This window comes from Diabrotica virgifera, chromosome 8 (assembly GCF_917563875.1).
Source record: "Diabrotica virgifera virgifera chromosome 8, PGI_DIABVI_V3a".
Lineage (NCBI taxonomy): Eukaryota > Metazoa > Arthropoda > Insecta > Coleoptera > Chrysomelidae > Diabrotica > Diabrotica virgifera.
This window is the reverse complement of record NC_065450.1, coordinates 207193988-207207860: the sequence shown is the minus strand read 5'-3', so window position 1 is coordinate 207207860 and position 13873 is coordinate 207193988. Positions and strand designations below refer to the sequence as shown.

Sequence of the window (13873 nt, the reverse complement as noted above, 5' to 3'; positions counted from 1 at the left end):
ATGTGAACTCGTTTAAAAAAAATAAACTGGAATGACTGATAATGCAATTGTTTCGAGGATTCAGGAATTAACAAAAATCGGGTATAAGACGATCTATAAAATTGTTAAATTAGGAACTGTTACATATCATTCCTTAAAACGAAAGCGACGAAATAAAAAACTGAGTAGGGTTGACACTGTTGCAAAGGACGTTTATCAATGAACAGTTTATAACTTATTAGTTTATTATAAAGAAAATAGGTAGATAGTCCATATTGTGAGGACGTTCCAATCTGAAAAAAAATTATAATTCGATTTCTTTGCAGATTCTTGTTCAAAAATATCCCCTTAAACATATCTGAAGGGCGCCGAGCTATTTTTTTGTGCAGAATTTGTTTAAACAATTTTTTTAACTAAATGTAAAACATCACCTCTTTTGCTCCAAAATATATTTTCTTTTAAATTTTTTGGTCACTCTAAACAAGACAGGTACCCTGTCATTTTTCTCAAAAGTTGATAGTTTTCGAGTTATAGGCGAATCAAGTTATAGGCGATCTGAAAAATGCGAATATACGAATTTTAGAGGCTTAAAAACTGATGTTTAGAAGTTGTCAAGAGCTTAAATTGAAGTTTAAACATTCATTTTCAAGATTCTGAATAGTAATCGGGTCTAACTTCAATTTAGACCGTTGTTCTTTAATTGTTAATTATGCGCGTCCATCCGATTTTATGTCGTATACTATTTCAAAAATCTCTTATTTAACCCTGAAAAACTAGATTTTGTAGGCCATTCTAAACACAAAATATTTCTTTTCATTTTTCTGAGAAGTTCATAAGAGATTTCTCTTATGGTATACGGCATAATAATCGGATAGACGCGCATAATTAACAATTAAAAAACAACGGTCTAAATTAAAGTTCGAAACGATTTCTCTTCAGAATCTTGAAAATGAATGTTTAGAATTCAATTTAAGCACACGATAACCTCAAAAATTATAACTTACATATGAGTTTTCGAGCCCCGAAAATGCGTATTTTTGCTGTTTTCAGATTTTAAATCGCTTAGAACTCAAAAACTATTAACTTTTTTAGAAAATGACAAGAAACCTTTTTTGTTTAGAATGACACAAAATAAACATAAAAATGTTTTTCAGAACAAAGCAAAATAAGAGATTTTTGAAATAGTATACGGCATAAACATGTGATGGATGCGCATAATTAACAATTAAAAAACAACGGTCTAAATTGAAGTTAGACCCGATTACTGTTCAGAATATTCAAAATTAATATATAAACTTCAATTGAAGCTCTTGAGAACCTCAAAGATAATAATATATGAGTTTTAAGCCTCCAAAATGCGTATTTTCGCATTTTTCAGATATTAAATCGCCTATAACTCGAAAACTATCAACTTTTGAGAAAAATGACACAGTAACTTTCTTATTTAGAGTCACCCAAAAACCTAAAACAATATTTTTTGGAGCCCAAAAGGTGATATTTTGAATTTGTTTAAAAAATTGTTTAAACAATTTCTGCCCAAAAATTAAGAGATTTTCCTGAATATAATTATGCAAAAATTAATAAAAATTATATGATTTTTCTTGAAATATGCGTTTGATGAACTAATCCTTTTTCTTAATTTCCACGCCAATGGTCGGCATTTACATCAAAGAATCTCAAAAGCCGACACTTGGCAAACTAACTTTGGAAAAAGAATGAAAACATTTTTAAACTTACCTACTTGTTTTCAGAATGTGTAAGATCATCCTGTACAGTTTCTACAAGAACATTTGTCTCTACGTCATCGAACTGTGGTTCGCAATCTACTCCGGCTGGTCCGGGCAGATCCTCTTTGAGCGGTGGACCATCGGTCTCTACAACGTCATCTTCACAGCGCTACCACCTCTAGCTATGGGTCTGTTCGACAAACCTTGCAGCTCTGACAAGATGATGCAGTTCCCGAAGCTGTACAAACCGTCCCAGAGTGGAGAGCTGTTCAACATTAAGGTCTTTTGGGTGTGGATCATAAATGGAATGGTCCATTCGGCTCTTTTGTTCTGGTTGCCTTTACTGGCTTACCAACACGACATTCTGTGGCTAAATGGACACGACGGAGGATATTTGGTTCTAGGAAATTGTGTATATACAGTAAGTTCTATTTTTTACGCCATCTCCATTGTTTTAACATATTGATTACAACTTTACTCTTAGTTATCAGCTCAAGACTTTCTTTTTTAATAATCTAAAAATTTGTAGTGTCTTAAGTATCCCCAGTGCGTATCTAAAGTCCTATGACACCTAGTAACATTAATTAAAAATTACGGACAGGCGCCATTTTGTAAAATTATTGTAAACGTCATATAGCAAGTGATTGGCGACGTTAAGTCACAATGACGACCTCTCGTGGATTTCGGCGGAACTAAAATTGAGTTAAAGATTATATTTAAGATTTAATATTTTCATCTGGAAAAGGAGCAATATCCCAAAGCAGTATATGACTGTAATTTGGGATATTCCGTAAAATGGGGTGACTTTGACCGATTTTGTACTTTAATCCTATAAAAATCATATTTTAAATTTTACTACATTTTTGTATATGCAAATATGTTATGGGTTTAGGCGTCTGCTTTCAGTAGCTTAGATTATAATTACAAGAAAATAATCATGACTTAGAAAAAAAATAAAAAATGCTTTTGGTCAAGTTCACCCCATCTGGGGGGAAGTTGACCGTATATGCTTTTTGCCTGTTAAACTTATTTTTCTTTTAGGTGGGGTTAATTTGACCGTTTTTTAAACCATTTTTCTTAATTCGTTATATCGGTGGATTTAACAACCCTTGGAATATTAATTTTTTTTTAATTTAAAAATGAATTCTTTGATATTTATAATCGTTAAAAATAATTTTAAAAATTATACAGGGTGGCTGAAGTATATCACAATAGATTTTTTTCTATGTTTTCGGTCAAATTCACCCCAGCGGTCAAAGTAACCCCATTTTACGGTTCCTTTTTTGTAATGCAATATTTTATAATTGAATAATTATAAAATGACCTAACTCGATTATGAAATAAAACAAAATTGGTCACCGAGAGAAATACCTGATAAACTGCAAATTTCCATTCCGATATTAGCCCCAACACTACAGAAGGAATTTTAATAACCCCACCTGCAAATTTTAGCTTAAAGGACATCGCACACGATATGGAAAATATAATGTCACTCAAATTCAATAAAATGTATACGAATAGAAGCGTTTTAAATTAACGGTCAAATCTTATCATTGCGCCAACTCTTAATTATGATTAATTACGGCGCAAATTGCAATTAAAGTTTATCGAAATCACATTTTTTGAGTCAGTAAAAGTGTCAGTTACAATTACTATTGCTCTGGGTGCTATTCACAAGAGCTTAAACTCCGCTGGGTCTAAGCGGATTAGTGAAACTAATCCGCTGATTTATGGAGTACCGACAATTTGGGTATTTTAAAATATTTTTTCTCTCTCTAACTTATGTACGTACCCATTTGATTTCAGATTTATTTATATCAATTTCTGCTCTTATTATTGAAAATATATAGTTGGCGCAATGATAAGATTTGACCGTTAATTTAAAACGCATCTATTCGTATAAATTTTATTGAATTTGAGTGACATTATATTTTCCATAAGATGTGTGCGATGTCCTTTGAAGAATACAGTTTAAGTATGTGTAGTACGGCGGACATGTTCTGTCTCTTGTGACCAAAAGATAAATTGGAAATTAGGGAAGCCATACTATGTTTCACGAAAATGAAAACAAAACTTATACGGTCACTCTCATTTCGGGCGAGCGAACGAAGACAAACAGTTTTACTTGACTCTCAAATGGACTGAGTTGAAATGATGGTACTGGGGCAATCCCATCACTTAGCGAAACACCAAACCCATGACCTATTCAAGATCTCAACCGAGAACCCTCATATTTCTCACACATATCCTCGCTTTCTCGCCAGTAAAAATTCTCCGGGGGTAAGAAAACGATTGAAGAGAAAGATTGTAACTATCTTGGTAGAAGCATCTGGCAATGCAAACAACAATAATTATTTGTGAGACAAAGAATGTGATTTACCCAAGACACTTTAGGCTTAGTAAAATAAATATTCAAATTTTGTTTATGCTCGGTCGAACAGACACAAAAGTGTTTTTCTTAGAAAATTCTTTTAAAATTTAAATTAAAACTAATAAAAATGTATACCATTTTTATTCTTAACTTTAAAACTTAGTCTTTTAAATTAAAACGTTTAAAAACTAGAGACTATTAAACTTTATACAGAACGGAATTAAAAAATTATACAAAGTTTTATGTACCTAGTGTTCAGATTAAATGTATTATGGAGATAATGTAATGACGTCTTGTTCTGGTCCATATTGCGCAAAACTACCATTATAACACCAAATGATATTTTTATGCAAAGCTACATCAACTTTTTTTTTTCAGTACGTCGTGATCACAGTCTGCCTAAAAGCTGGACTTGTGACGAACTCCTGGACGTGGTTGACCCATTGCGCTATATGGGGATCTATAGTTTTATGGTTTCTCTTTATTATTGTTTACAGGTATGTACTGGTATAATTTTAATTTGCGGTATTGCATAACTGATTTTTCATTTCTAGTATGTTTTGGCCTACCATACCGTTTGGTTCAGTTATGTCGGGAATGTACATCATGGTGTTTTCTTCGACTCTGTTCTGGTTAGGCCTGTTTGTTGTGCCAATTGTTACTGCGTTGCCTGATTTTACAATTAAAATGTGAGTATACATAATATAAAATTAATTACTATGTACGTTCGTCGCAAAACAAAACTATTCATGTAATATCGAAAAAAAAAACATTTAACAGTATTATCACTTTTTAGAAAAAATATTTTTATAAAGCTTGGCTTTTGTCATATTCCACTGTGAACTTTTCAGATCTCTTGTGGTTCTGTAGCCCTAGATTACATCATCTAGCCCGATCCTTTATAAACGGTCTAATAACTTCGAGAGTGATCGTTCCATGTAGTTCTTTTTCGGTGGCTTCTCTTTACCAATGAAAAGAACCGTTTTTTTGTCAGGCTGCCCCACTGACATAAAATATCCTCTGCTGTTTCTTCTTTTAGATGACAGAATATGCATAGGTCATTATGTGCCAATCACATCAGATTCTTAATTTTATGAAAAAGTGATTAAGTTCATTTCTTCATTTTGATTAAACGTATTTCAATCTGTAGATGCTCTTCTGAGCAAGATAACGTGGATTACGAATTACAAACTCTTACGCATAACATCTTACCACAGACGGACATTTATATAATGCCATATTTAACTCCCTGTTACTGAAGATGAAGAGAAAACAGAAAGCAGACATACTCTTGGCAGACAATAAATACGTGGTTAGTTAACAACAAATTAATCATGAGCAGGATTAGACCTCCAAACGCTCATAACAAGAGCCCAGAATGGGGAGGAACTGCACACCAGGCAATTAAAGAATGTGCCAAATGTTCGTAATATTTGATTGGTGTCCATTTGGACACATATCCTGCTTCCAAGAGAATATCTTTGATCTCAGTTAAGATATTAACGTTTTAGCTGCAGTTCATTCGACGGATTAGTCAATAAGTTTATTTTTCGTTCTGATAGACGTATTTCTGCTTCATAGATGCACCGCTGAGAGATTTGCTCAGCAGTGCATCACTGGTAAGCTATTTTTTCAGCGTGGCATTAGGACAGGCAAATTCTTTGGTGGTGCACGATTGTTGTAGAGAGCCAACTCAGGTCATACAGCACAAGATAATACAGACCTATTGTTCGTCCGCTATAACTTTTCCCATCCGTCAGAATTCATTTTCAAACAAATTAAGTCAAAACTTAAAGTGAAACGTACGCCGATGTGTGTAGTATATAGTATACAGTATATAAAATGTATACACACATCGACGTTCGTTTCATTTTATGTTTTGACTTAATTTGTTTGAAAATGAATCGTGACGCATGGGAAAAGTTATAGCGGACGAACTATATATACGATATTAGTCATGAGTGATGAGAAAATTTTATATCTAAAAAAATAAAAACCTTTAAAGTGTGATGTAGTTACATACACACTATAAAAAATATAATAATCATTTGATGCAAGAATTTTCTGTTTTCATACATAAAAATAAAATAAAAGGACTGAAATGAAATTTCCTTTTAGAAATCTTTTACAACTTGTTCGTTGCTTGAGCTACAAATTTCTTTCACAAAATGATAATCTAATTGTGTGGCATCTAACATAAAAATCGATTGGACTGAAGTACGGACGATCAGGTGGCTAGGGAGCTACCTCCCGGGACCTCGTAAACCAAAGTCCAAATAAACAAGTTTTTTAGCTCTTGTAAAGCATATGACACGCGATAAAACAATGTAATCAGGCTACAAGGCGACAAAAAATACGCGAATATTGATATCAAACATAATAATATGTAATATTTTTTATTTATTTTTCTTCGAGTAAATATTAAGTCTGTGGTATTATTTGTTGCAGTATCCACGGAACCATTTTTAAATCTCTAACGGATCTCATACGGGAGAGCGAGATCAAGAAAAGCGACCCGGAAGTGTACAGGGGCGAGCCGAAAAATTCGTAAGTATCCCTATTGTATTTCCGTAGTTACATTTTGAACTGAGTGACGAACAGTTTTTGAATGTGTGTCTCGTTCGAAGCATGCGCAATGTTGGCGCTTCCGTAACGTTGATATGTTTAATTCATCTTGGTGTACCGAAGAAACGCTTTCAATTTCGTATCGAAACGAATCATCTCACCGGGCAGTAGACTGTAGAATGCATTTTGATGACTAAACTGGCTGTAGTTTCGGTCACAGTAATTTAAGTGAATGTAAGTAGTAGTAAATTTAAGTAAAGTAGGTTATAGTGCAGCTAAGATGAAATACATCAAGAAATACGGGGGTGTGCAAAATATGAAATTATTTTGCAACATAAACTGTTAAACAAACATAACAGTACCATTTCTGCTTAAAAAGTCGCGCATGTACGCCTTTCAAAAATACGTCATGATAAAGTAAATACAAAACCTCTAAGTAGTGTGAGAAAAGTGGGCAGGACAATCAATGTGTTGTAGAGAGAAGTAGCTTCGTTACGTGTGTAGCGATATATGATAACGAGTGAGAGCGATATATGTTAACGTCATATTACGTCGAAGGAATCTACATTACCGACTGACGTAGTTCGCATTAAACGTGATATAATATGTGAGATTTTACGTATGACATAAAACGTGGCATTTATGTGACATTTGACGCTTGACATAAAACGTGATATTTGACGTTTGACATAAAACGTGACATTTATGCGATATGGATATTAAAAACCACAATGCATAACAAATTAGACGCATTCGAATTGTGGCGCTATCTATAGATCTTGAAAATATCGTTGGTTTCACACACTTCCAATGAATATGTTCTTAAAGTGATGAATTCAGAACGTCTGCTCATAAACATTATAAAGAGGAGAGAAACAGAATACTTCAGCCATATAATTAGAGGACCTAAATACCAACTGGAATATTTTGACCATGTTATGCGCCACCCAGAGCGATATAATATACTCCATTTAATCATACAAGGCAAGGTAGACGGAAGAAGAAGTGGGCAGGTCGAAGAAGAACGTCATGGCTTAAAAACCTGAGAGAATGGTTTAACAGATCCTCTGCACCCGTTTTTCGAGCGGCCGACAACAAAATAAATTACTATAGCCAATTTGATAGCCAACGCTCAATAATCGAGCACAGCACATAAAGAAGAAATACCATCTACTTCACCTTATGATAGGAAAAAAAATTGAAGGCAAAGAGCTGGATTGGTCAGGCTGCATAATATTAGTCAGTGGTGTGGTTCCACAGTAGAAGAATTATTTCGCGCAGCAGTCCAGAAAGGTTTCAGGAAATTGTAAACCTGATGACAGCCAACATATGACTCATGACACGGCACCCAAAGAAGAAGGTCATCTTACGTAGAGATAGGAATTGGTCAACGAGATCGGGAGACTTGACCCCGTTAGACTTTTTCATGCCTTTTTTAAGTCACAGATCTATGCGAATAATTCACAAACCCTAGTGGATATCAAAATCTTAAACCATGCCATGTGTCAAATTCAGACTGACTTATGTGCCGGAGTAATATAAAATTGGACATTTCATTGTTTTATTTGAATTTAAAGAAAGACGCTATAGCTGCCTTTGATCTCTTCAGACTAATATGACATTATTGTGATTAGAGACTAAAAAAAATCAAATTTGCCTCTTAGATTTTTCAAAATGCATTACCTTTTTACTGCCAAGCACGTTACACTGAGTTTTTTCAAATTGAAAGTGTTTCTCAGCAAGAACAACTCACAGAAATGTAACAGTATTTCATTGAAACTTTTTCAAAACATGTATTTATCATTCACGCATTATGTCAGCCTCTGCGACTAATACAATCTTTTCAAAATTTTCGTAAATTTTCAACAAAAATGTATACTAACAATATTTTCAAAATTTTCGTAAATTTTCAACAAAAATGTATACTAATACTTCTACTAGTTTTATCAGTGTCATTTTCAAACATAAATTATACATTGAAAATCTGTACGATTCTGAACAAAAATATGTGTTGTTTTAGTCGTTTGTACCGTAAAAAACATAATAAAAATTGATTTGATGTATATAATAAACTCAATATACATCAGTGCATTAAATGACACAGTTTTAAAACAGAAACATTGGTTTAGTAACTTTGTTTTGGTTAAAAGAGTTTGAACGATAAAAAAAATAACAAAAATGCTAAAAAGTTCGTTACGATTTGTGTTATTACAAGATACTAAATAAGGGACTGCTGGTCTAAAAAACCTGAACACTATTTTGTGAATTGTTTTGTGAGTACCCTTTCTTCTTCTTGGACTGCTGTATCCACTTAGTTATAGAATTGCTAGATAAAAAAACAGATCTTTTCTGGGTATCCTTTGTATCTCAGGTTTTTAAGCAACGGTGGTATTTTTCCTGGATGTCGTTTCCAAATATTTTTCTTTACTAGCCTACTATTACTTTGCCAGGCTGTGACACTGACATAAAATGAGCTCTGCTGTTTCTTCTTCTAGGTGACAGAATCTGCATAGGCCATCATCTGCCAATCTTACCAGCTTCAACCGAAGCTGGCAAGAAGTCTGTTAGCAGACCTTTACTTTCCTACCTTTGTTTATTAGGTCTTCCGTAGATATTGACCAATATTCTGTAACTCGCTCCAGTGAAAAAGGGGAAACAATTATCTGGAATAATGGAGGAATTCACCAGAACAAAAGCAGGCGAAGCAGTTCATTACAGAATATTCGTCAATATCTACGGAAGACCTAATAAACAAAGGTAGGCAAGTAAAGGTCTGCTAACAGACTTCTTGCCAGCTTCGGTTGAAGGAGGCGTAAAGATTCTCCGTGCAAAACTCGTCCCCTGGGTTAATTCTTTCCCCGTTCAACTTTACGCTGATTAGAAAAGGATCTATCTATTGGCTCAGATCCATTACCTTGTGTCGCTTCCACTTTTTTTTTTGTACTAATTACCTTTGTCAAATTTCTATGTCTATGAAGTCTTATAATGCCTTTCACTCTTCTGAGGAAACTGGTCTCGCTAGCTTGATGATTTCTTATTATTATTTATTATCATCCAGCCTCAAAAGTCCACTGCTGTACATAGGCCCCCTCCTCTTGTTTCTAACCCTGTCTATCCTGCGCGGCTCTCATCTAGTTTTTATTTGTCCTTCTTAAATCGTCAGTCCATTTTGAAGGCGGTCGACCGATGCTTCCAATAACCTTTTTGTTCATCGCCCATGTCATTCTGGCTATGTGTCCTGCCCATCTCCATTTTAGTCTGACAATCCTTTCGATGACGTCAGTTACCTTTGTTCTTCTCCTGATCTTTTCGTTTTTAAGTGTTTCTGCTGCGTATGTCAAGACTGGAAGGACGCACTGATCAAATACCTTTCTCTTTAGGCATGTGGGCAACTCACTTCTAAAAGTTTCTCTCAGTTTTCCATATGCCCAAGACCGATTTGTGTGACAATGATCTCTATCAAATTTTAATCTTGTTATTACAATCTGTTCATTGATGTATGGGTAAATTTCTGTTCCAAGGTTATTTTGACTAATTTATGAAGAAACTAATTTAAAGTTCTTCAAATAGTTTTTGGTGCCCAGGTTTGTTTTGTTCAGCTATAATATTAAATTCAATAACTATTGAGGGATGCTAGGGGAAAAATAAGGCAGTTATACAAATAAAGGGTGATTCAGTGAAACGGTACGATTTGACAACGCTGCTGACTATAAAATAGAGGAGCCGCGGGCTTGCGACGTAAACGTTGTGAATCTAGAGAGTGGGAAGTTTAGTTATCATGAAGGCGTGGTCTTGTGAACAACGCGCATTTGCTGTGAAAGCTTATTACAAAAATGGTGGAAGTTTTGTGCTTGTACAACGAGCATTTCGTTTACACTACCATTTGCCGCCCCGTTTACAAGACTAAGTTACAAGACTTGGGTTAGGAACTTTGAAAGTAATGGTTCAACATCACAAAAAAGCGCTGGCAGTGTCAAAACTGCTCACACACCACAGAATATTGAAGCGGTGCCAAATTCATTTCACGCGAGTGTTCGAAGATCCCTGAGACGACTAGCATGTAATGATTTTGGCATCGCTTCAATATTCTGTGGTGTGCGAGCAGACACTGCCACTCTTTTCTGTGATATTGAACCACTACTTTCAAAGTTCCTAAACCCAGTGTTAATAGCCATGTTAGACGGAACTACTGCGCGGGGCGGCAAATGGTAGTGTAAACGAAATGCTCGTTATACACGCATAAAAATTTCACCATTTTTGTAATAAGCTTTCACAGCAAATGCGCGTTATTCACAAGACCACGCCTCCATGATAACCAAACTTCCCACTCTCTAGATTCACAACGTTTACGTCGCAAGCCCGCGGCTCCTCTATTTTATCGTCAACAGCGTTGTCAAATCGTACCGTTTCACTGAATTACCTTGTAATAACAAAAAACAATAAATCTTAAAATATACCAATAAACTAATAAACAACAAACAGAATCTTATTTAAAATGTATTTTACTGTTCTATCAGTACCATAATGTAATTCTAACGTAACTTTTTTTCGTTAGTGATTGGTGATTGTTCTTGCCTATACTGTTCTTCTCTTTCATCGTGATGTTATTGTGTTGCGTTGATTTTGTGCACGTTCGACACTGCAATTTTAACTGATTTTACTCATCTCATTCAACGGCAAGCACCTGTGCTTTAAGAAAAATATAAGTCATCGAGTGTTTTGACAAGCTTTTACGATCACGTGGTGCTTATCTGGGTTTATAATGGTATTCGTAGGATCTTTTATCTATAAGTGTATACAAAGTTTTAGTTTAATTAATCTGCAAAAGCGCCAGGAGATTTTTTAGAACGTCTAAATTAATCTAGTTAATGTAATTTCACAGATACTTACAAATTGAATTATATAATAACATATTGCAATCCTCTGAACAAGGCATTTTTTGATAACAATAAATTTGATACTCGAGACATCGTATTGCATAAAGAAAAAGAAACACACTCGTTGCTTTGATTGTTTCGTAGACTATTTTGGCACCGGTTATTGAGATCGATCCTTATTTAGAACGTAGTCTTTTAGTCTACTACAATTGACTTCGTATTATTTTTCCATTATTGATACTCAAATTATACTGATAGGGGAATTGTATTTTAACATCTGAATTGACGACATATCATGTTTTGTAAAGGATTTCACATTTTTCATATTTTAAATAATGATAGAGGTCACTGTTCAATCTTTTCGAACTTAAGGGAGGAAGGGGTATTTATTACACACACATATACACACAATATTGAGTGTGAAAGTGGTATTTATTGGAGATTTGAAGTATTTTTAACGTTGTTAAGACATTCCCATGGGAGGAGTACTTTGCTCACATGAGATTGTTGCAATCTGTCGGTGATCTGAACCCTTTTTATATAATATGGGAATAAAAGTGAGCTTACTCCAGTCATTCGGCCACTTTCCGGTATTCCAGATTTTATTGCAGATTCTAAGAATTACTTTAATCGCTACATCCTCTATTTTTTTAATGTCCCAGCTATTACATCTTCCCTTTCTGCTTTTCTGAATTTTTAGCATTGTATTGTCGATGTCGCCACAATTTCCGGTTTCAGTATTTACAGTTTTTTTTTCATAACTTCTTTGCTCTGTATTATTGCCTGGCTCGGTCGTATCACACCGCTGTAATAACTTCTGGGTTTGTTATGGTATTTCCATCATCATCTTTTATGATGATGATAAACATCACGGAACTAACAAAAACTGAACCAACTCCAAGAAAAAGTCCCGTGAAAGGTCAGACCGTTACAACGCCGTTACATAAGCTTAACACACCGAGTGGCAAACCTGAGTAATAACGCCAAGTTTCCCTTTAGCTTCGTTAAATATTAGTTGCGTTCGCGGGTACCTGAGATTGTCAGAAAATTGGATAAGTTGTCAGAAAACGCATGCGCACTTTAAAATAATATAAATAATATCGTTAATAGATAAATATACAAGTTAGATTTACCTAGTATAATTTAATAATTAATTATTAATATTAACTAAAAGTAAATACACCGTGTATATTTATCTATTAACGGTATAATTTATATAAGGTGAGGTTAGGAATTGTCTGCGACAAATTTTCCAGGGTAACCGCAAACCCAAAGTATATTTCTGAATATACGTTAAAAAAAGCTAGGACAACACACACCGTTGTCTGGTTCCTTATGCTATGTTGTCCTTAACTGAAGAGAAGATTTTTGGTTCCAAAATACTTGTACAAGCCACAGAAAACTGCTTACTGAAACTGCTACTACTTTTTCATGTACTGATGCTGCAGGTGATTGTTTATTAGCTTCTTCATGTTTTCGTGCTGCAGGTGAAAGTTTTTTATGTGATGTTGAATTTGAGGATGATTTACTGAATGTTGTTCTCTACTTGTAGATGATGGACTGAAGTGTTCTTACATGTCGAAATTACCGGAAATAATGAAGAAACCAATATTAGCTTCAGCAATCTTTAAAAACATGGTTGTCCTTGCCTTGCGAATATATGGCATAATGTATACAATTTTAGAATTGCAAAACCGCAATGCCAAGAAAGGGTTTATATACGAGGACTATAATATTATAAATTAGTAAAGCATGTACTTGCATTATTCAAAAACCACATGGATATTTTCTATCTTTTATACCTTTTCTTATAATTTTTTCCTCCGTTGGTAAAGAGAGCCTACACGCAGACTGAGACTCATAAATTTTGTTATTATGATCAAGAATATGGTAATCGATGGGACACGATTTCTCCACAAGGGCATGCATAAGGGAACTTGCAAATCTCCTTATAATAAAACAATTAACCAAATAGGTCATGTAGACATTGATGCAAAACACTGTTCCAAACTTTTAGATGTTAGGTCTTTCAAAGGAGCAAACACAGTTAGAAATAACTATTTGGTTGTCACGTTTAAAGAACGAATATCTCATAAATACAGGAGATTTAAAAGAGGAAAGAGAAAATAAATATTCAAAAACTAAATTATCCGGACATACAAATCATTGGGCGGCCAATAACTTAACATAAGACTCATAAGGGACTTATAGACGACATAAAGAAACATAATCAACACTGCTAAAATTGACATGTTTACTAATATAGTACATTAAAAAAAATACATCCTAGATTAAATCCGTTAAATCATTAGGTACTCAAAAATAGTAATAATAATAAACTTTAAAAAATGTAT

General features: G+C 34.2%; 1 protein-coding gene across 12 annotated transcripts in view; it reads left to right on the top strand.

The window, feature by feature from the left end:
- The window catches only part of LOC114331044 (probable phospholipid-transporting ATPase IA), a 231133-nt gene that overhangs the window by 168348 nt on the left and 48912 nt on the right, over window positions 1-13873 (top strand). For 11 of the 12 annotated variants that reach the window (XM_028280509.2, XM_028280514.2, XM_028280511.2 and 8 more), the window contains 4 exons: window positions 1731-2127; window positions 4456-4574; window positions 4632-4766; window positions 6526-6624. In XM_028280509.2, the coding sequence (XP_028136310.1) occupies window positions 1731-2127; window positions 4456-4574; window positions 4632-4766; window positions 6526-6624 (750 nt within the window). Of the gene's footprint in view, window positions 1-1730; window positions 2128-4455; window positions 4575-4631; window positions 4767-6525; window positions 6625-13071; window positions 13297-13873 lie in introns of those variants that run through there. The other variant, XM_050658931.1, reaches the window with a different exon arrangement.